A 7,486-nucleotide genomic window follows, 5' to 3' on the forward strand; every position below is an offset into this window, starting at 1 on the left:
AGGAACCTTCCTAAAGCATCTGTTTTCTATTGCATATAATGAAAATTTGGAGCTTATGAGTTGCCTTCTTGCACTTGTTAGTGAATAGTTCAAAATTGATCTCAAAACCTACTGTTCCTGATGCTGAAAAATAAAATATCTAGTTTAATAAAAGCAAATAACATAAACTAAATAACAAAAAAAAAAAATCTAAACTTAGGAATCCTAAACCTTAGCACCATCCTCAACAACGATGCCAAAAATGGTTGGTCTCTATTAAGTGAAATAGTTTGATGCAAACAACTCAATGAATATGCTTAATAGGCCAATAGATCCCAAATTAAGTAATCTAATTTCTTAGAGAGGCTCATTTAATTATCGACTAGGGACGTAACTACTTGGATGAAGCTGACACTATACATGTGTATCCAATGCCTCTTTAAGCTGCTTATTAGTTGTGTAAAGGAAATTAACTAAATTCAACAATTAAATAAAACATAAGCAATTCTAAAATATAAACCTATTTGCATAGCAGTTGTTGCGGGTGACTAGCAAGTAATCGATGGTGATTGTAGGTAGTGCAGTGTTATAACTATGTTGCAACTTTAACTCACAATCTAGACTACTAACATCATTAACATATTATATGCATATAACTAAAGAAGATCAATTATAACAACTAATGTATGAAAGTAATGAACAATCTAAACTAATGCTAAATTAATGAAGTTAACTATAAGAGGACTACACTACCACAAATGAACCTTTTTTGAGGTTTTCAAGCTCTAATAACACATTAGTCTTAACTCGGCACATCATTATCATTCACTTTATTAATCTTCAACAATACATAACATAGTAGTAACTTCTATAAATAATAAAAAAATATACGTAGAATCTAGTTGTATCACATATGTGAAAGATCTCCCAAACTCTGGCAAACTTGGACTTTATACACAATTTGAGAGAGTGGGCTAATCACATCTTTAAAATTGCTATGAACACTTGTCAATCCTCCCTAACACCGAGGATGGATTATTCTACTATGAAACTGTAAATGATAATTAACTTAATAGTCATTTCAATCATGTTTGGACTCTTATTCAATTGGCAAATACAAAGATAGGAATGTGCAAGAATCAACATGCTTGAAAAAATTCAGTATCCTATGAACTCCTCCATATCTTTCACACATTTATTCTTCAAATACAAGGTCAATAGAGCTTCATAACAACTATGTTTTGGTTGGCATCCTCTGACTTCTTCCATGCAGGTCGCAGGACACATTCTAATTTGGCTACGTATCAATTATTAATCCTTAAGTTGCAAGTTAATATCTCAAAGAAAGTATACATACACATCAACGTCATTTATAACTTTATGCCATTAAATCAACCATGAAAATCTACATAATATATCCATTCAAAGAATATCAAGAAACTCTCCTATTCAAAGCATCATAGTCATTTTCAATTTTTGAAGGCATGTAAAAAAACTCTCCAATTAGGTGATAAGTTTTTTTCTTACATTTTTATTTGTATTTGAAGACAATAATAAATAATATACATTTCTCAAATTAAGGCAAAAATAGATAATATGCATTTGTAGGCAATAATCTGCATTTCTTGAATGTTTCTATTATTCTACTGTGAGACTTATTCCTATAAATAAATACCATTCCACATTAAGGCCACATTAAAGACAAATATCTCTATATATTTCTAAATGTATTTCTATTGTTTCATTATATTATGGGTAGTTTTAAAATGTAGCTAACTTGGCATTTTTTAGTGGAAGATAGCATTCTCATATAGTGATATCTAATATCTCATATAGTGATATCTAATATCTCATTTTATTGTTACATATGTAATGTTTAGTTTTTTTAATCAATAAGTTTACTAAATAATTGTTAAATTAATATTATGTGTAAGTTTTGTGCATCATTATATTTAAATTTTAAAGACCTAGAATTGATAAAAGATATATAATGTTTGCATTGTTTTGTCAAAAAAATGTTAGTATTTATAAGTCTAAATTTTTTCAATATCCAAATACATGAATATTCATAAGAATTTGCTTCTTTGTGAAAGCTTTCAATCGTTTGTTAAAATATGAGAATTTATGGCACAAGTTTATATTAACATGTATTATCTAATTTGCTATTGACTAAAGGCTCAAAATTCTAAAAATGTATGGTGCATATTCACTTCATGATTATCCCTTTGTGCTAATTTGGTGTTGACTAAAGACTCAAAATTCTTTTTCTTCGTGGTCCCTTTGTGCTTATCCTATTTGCTTTGCTAGTTATTCGTGGGTCCCATAGGTTGTTCGACCTCGTGGATGTCATTAAAAGCATTCATTCATTCATTCATGGATTGTGGAGTGCATCCAACTATTGCCATTGACCACTACTTGCTAATTTAATTTTGGGGGATGCTTATAGATTTTCAATTACTTTCACCACATAACAATTTACAATACAATATGCTATTGGTCCATAATCTTGAGACTCAAAAATAATTGTTTGAACAATTGATATGATAAAAATATCTTCTATCTTTCAAATAGAAATATAATAAACATTAATAATATAATTTTCAATAACATATTTATAAATAAATAAATGTTATTTAAATTTGATTGGTAGATATTAATTTAGACATTTAAATTATAATAAATACTTTAATCCAAACAATTAAAACTTGAAATCATTAATCAATAATAATTTATTTTTTATTTTTTATTATTTTAAATAACTTTTAAGAAAAGAAAAAAATAAATAAGCATCTTTACAATGAAGATAAGAAAATTTTGCATCGATCCTCTTTCTCTTCCCTTTCATCAGGAGGGATGTGGCTAATTTGGTTCCAAAACGGCTGACTAACCTTCATGTTATACACAATCGAAAAAATAAAAGACACAACTAGTTTTGCCAAGCACAACCAAGATCTGTAATTTTTGACTAACCTTCGTGTTATGCGAGAATTGTGGCGTTTTTGGAGTCAGATTAGCTACAACCTTCATTAGGGACCAAACCCCCTAATCTCCACACAATTCGTATAACATGACCAATTTTTAGTCCGATTTTTTGAGTTTTAACAGAATTGGAGAGGTGGATTATGAAAATTAAAATGGTAAAATTTGTATAAAAATCCATTGCTTTTTGTAGACGCTGATTTTCATACAGACAACATGGGCCTCGGCTATTCTAGCTCCAAAACAGATCTTTCGTACGACTAACATGCATGTTAGTCAATCCGTACTGTCTTTTTGAAACCAGAATAAATGACTTCCAATAATAAATTAGTTTACCAAATTAACTGAGCATGTTTATATGGCCAATTACAATAAATTAGTTGCCAAGCAGGAACTAATAATGGATTAGTTGTCATTTCACAGGTAGGTACACCGAAATATTAGGCTCTCATCGAAATCGAAAGTTCATAAATACGGTAATATCACGGGAGATTTTACCAAGTTGAGAGAATCCCTTGGACTCTAATGGTTTCCCCACCCAAAGAGAAAAAATAATTACCATTCCCTATTTGCTTTAGAAAAAAATTAAAGGCAATTATTAGTGCGTACGAAAATAATAATTTAATGGTTTACTGTTCAGCTTGCGCTGGATCTACGTCAGATGGGCCCCCATAACAGATCTGAAAACAGACTATTAAATCTCCGCACATTTCAGAAAGTAAAAGGCCTCGAACAAACGAGTGCCCTCCAACCCTTATCTTCATCTCCCATTCTTTTTCGCGCATCTTCTGGGCTCTTCAATTCACAGATTTTGCTCAGACCAGGTACTCATTGAGGAGACTGCATATCAGAAATCTGTTTCCTGTTTCTGTTTCTGTCTGCATCCACCCACTAAGACGAAACAGATCAGAAGAAATCTGTTTCTGTTTCTGTAACGTACACAGATTTTGGAGCCATGTCTATTGTGGGGATTATTGTATTACTCACTGTCATAAACGGTAAGGACTACATTGTGAAAAAGGACACATTTTTTTTATTCGACTCCTGTTTGTACAATTCTTTTTAACAGAGCGTTATGTTATATTGTATACAGTTTTTGGATTTGGTTGTGTTAAAAAAATTTAACGATTCAAAGTTTCGAATTACAATCTGTAATTCATCATCACGTTGCAAGAGAGCTCAAGGACGTCCTTGAGCGATTTTCTTGAGTAACTTCTTTGAACAATGTCCTTGAACTCTCTTGCATCCTAACGATGAATCATAGAATGTGATTGGAAATGTTGATAGTTAAATTTTTTTAACAATCAAATATTTGAATGAATTGTGAAAATCTAATAGCTCTGACCTCTGTTATACCACAGGAGCGTGGGCGGTCACCTTTACGCTGGTGAACAACTGTGAATATACAGTCTGGCCCGGTTTCCTATCAAACGGGGGCGTAGCGGCACTGGGAACAACCGGTTTCGAACTTCCGGCGAGTACGAGCAGAGTGGTGGAGACGCCGGCAAAATGGTCGGGCAGAATGTGGGGCCGTACGGGCTGCAGTTTCGACTCGCAGGGCAAAGGCAAGTGCGCTACGGGCGATTGCGGCGGGCAGTTGCAGTGCGGCGGCGCCGGCGCAGATCCGCCGGCGACGCTCGCCGAATTCGCCGTCGACCCGGTTACACAGGATTTCTACGATGTCAGTCTGGTGGACGGCTATAATCTTCCCATTTTAGTGGTCGCCACCGGCGGAACCGGGTCCTGCCTTTCTACTGGCTGTATCAATGATATTAACCGGAATTGTCCTACTGAGCTTCAGATTGATGACGGCGTTAGTCGTGTTGGTACCGGCGGCGGTAATGTTTTAGCCTGTAAGAGTGCCTGCGGGGCTTTCGATAGGCCTGAGTATTGCTGCAGTGGTGCTTATGCGAATCCCGACACGTGTAAGCCGTCGACTTACTCCCAGGTGTTTAAGGCTGCTTGTCCTCGTGCTTACAGCTACGCTTTCGATGACCGGACTAGCACGTTTACCTGCACGGCTGCCGACTATACCGTCACCTTCTGTCCCACCGTCGCCATGGCCAGGTATCTACGTATGACAGACAAATTATAAATCATTTTTTACTTTAGTTAGGTTGATTGGTTTGGTAGATGATGTGTTGTGATTAGACATGCAATTAGGGTACAGTGATTAATGAAGTCTTCAAAAGTTTGGTTCTTGAATCAATTTTGAATGTTTTTGAAGTGATGTTTAGGTCTACTACATCATTCAAAAGTATACATAAATGATTCTTGAAGTAATTTTTTGAATATTATATGGATCTTAGAAAATTAAGATCAATTAATGTCATAGAGCTAACTGAATGTTTGTGGAGTGATTTGTGTGAATTTTGTTATTAATATTTTAGATCTAGGGGAAGAGCACCTACAGTTGTTATAGCTAACTTCTCCCACCCTAAGATCCTAAATGCTACATCAAATTTTGATAATTTTTTTTGGGTTGTCTTCGCATGTGACTCAACTACTTATAGCTATTGTTCTAGGTTCTAGGTAGTAAAGATTGGGGGATTCCTTATGTGTGCAAAGGTAAAAAAAGTGGTTATTTTAAAGTATCCTCAGAAACATATTCCTAGTTGCCTATTACCTAAACACTTTGACAACAAAAAATTTGTACAATTGATCCAATATTTATGCACAAATGCCCCAATAATCATGCACTATTGGTAACGATACCAATAAAGTTGCACAATTTATCTAATTACCAACCTTTTTTCAAGAAAAGGGGCGTATAATCATGCACTATTGGTACCAATACTAATAAAGTTGCACAATTTATCTAATTACCAGCCTTTTTTTCAAGAAAAGGGGCATTTATCGATCCACTAGATAAGTTTTTAGTGGGCTTTTAATTAGAGAAATCCAATGAATGGTAATTGGAACATGGGTGGTAATTGGTGTTCTTCCCCTATCGACTATTATTAGATTATCTAATCCAAAATGATTTGTAGAAAAAATCATAATTGAATCCAAAGGTTCTGGCCAATGAGGTTTTTTTTTGGAGTGCCATTTTGTGTGGAGGTTACCTTGTACCAAAGTTATAAAGCTAGTAAATCATATTGATATCTTAAAATACATGTATTTTGATTTTTTTCTCTCACGAACATGACAAATCAAAGATAAACATCTAGATATTGATATCTCTAAGAGTTATGATATTTGTACCATATAATATTGTTTACAGTGTTTTTAGATTAATCGTGTCAAAAAAATTAACATAACATTATAGATCACATTTGGGGACCCTTCATTAGAAAGAAAAAATACTAATGATAGATCAGAAAATCTGATCTGAGACGTGCTACTAAAACTCTAGACATTGTTAAATCTAAAAAATTAAAAATATAACACTATTATCTCGTATTTTAATAGATAAATGTATTTACAACATTATAACCATATCTATACTTACAATTTTATAATAAAATGAGTAAATAGTAAATATAATCTATAATAAATTTATTATATACTTTAAATTTAACTCTAAAATTATAGGTAGAAGAATAACTTTTAAAATAAATGACAACTTACTTTTTGAAAAGATGAATCTTAAATGCCAATACTATTACACAACTAACCTACTATACAATATAAAAATGGTTAATAAATATCTAAGTAATATATAATTCAATAACTAATTATGTTTCGGATACATTTTTTTTCCTTAAATTTTTGCTTGGATTTCTAAAGTGCATTTCACTCGAATTGTGTGCAGTCAAAAGCTAAACACTCCGCCTGCGAGCAGCGGCACAGCTTATGGTGAAAGTGCAGTAACGTCATTGTCAACGTCATTGTCAATGTCAATGTCAATGTGTATTATTATGATTATTTTTACTTTTTCTTCCTTACTAATAATTTCAGTAAGGGACTAGAGCTTTCCAACACCACCAAGATGCGATGGGAATATTCGGCAGATCGCAGAGAATCCGAAAGTGGGCCCACATCGCTTTTAAAAGGGACAGCTGTATGTCAGATTCAGTTGGGCTCAATTATTACTTATGGGATGTGCCCCACCCACAAAAAGAAAAAAAGCAGTACATAAAGATATTTGGGTGCCACAAAGCAAATGGAACGGCCACTCGTAAACTACTTTATCCTTTAAAGTGAAGAATCCCATTATCAATATACTAAGGTTTGGAAAGTAAATTTAATTGGTCATAAGATGCAATAATTAATCTTAAATATTTCCTTGATTAATCATAAGGTCCATTTGCATTATTATTAATTAATTTACACGTAATCATGATGTCCACTTGCTCTATGCATTCACGCTTAAATAATTGATTAATCATAAGGCCATTCTGCTTAAAATGAAGGCATGCATAAGAAACACTCCACAAATTCAAGAGGCCAAAAAATTATATGCAATTTCACCAACTCAAGAGTTGCTAATGTTTGATTAGTGGAGTCGTCTATTCTTCATACAAAATAACGCTTGATCAAAAACACAAAATCTGCAAATCATAATGGATTTTTACACGATTTCTAC

General features: G+C 33.2%; 1 protein-coding gene across 1 annotated transcript; it reads left to right on the forward strand.

The window, feature by feature from the left end:
• Window positions 1–3,669: 3,669 nt before the first annotated feature.
• LOC131048777 (pathogenesis-related thaumatin-like protein 3.5) lies at window positions 3,670–7,143 on the forward strand. The gene is made up of 3 exons (XM_057982849.2): window positions 3,670–3,956; window positions 4,320–5,025; window positions 6,713–7,143. Exons 1-3 carry the CDS (start codon window positions 3,914–3,916, stop codon window positions 6,867–6,869), a joined length of 906 nt encoding a protein of 301 aa, XP_057838832.2. The 5' UTR covers window positions 3,670–3,913; the 3' UTR covers window positions 6,870–7,143.
• Window positions 7,144–7,486: the final 343 nt, after the last annotated feature.

The sequence above is a fragment of the Cryptomeria japonica genome, chromosome 8 (assembly GCF_030272615.1).
Source record: "Cryptomeria japonica chromosome 8, Sugi_1.0, whole genome shotgun sequence".
Lineage (NCBI taxonomy): Eukaryota > Viridiplantae > Streptophyta > Pinopsida > Cupressales > Cupressaceae > Cryptomeria > Cryptomeria japonica.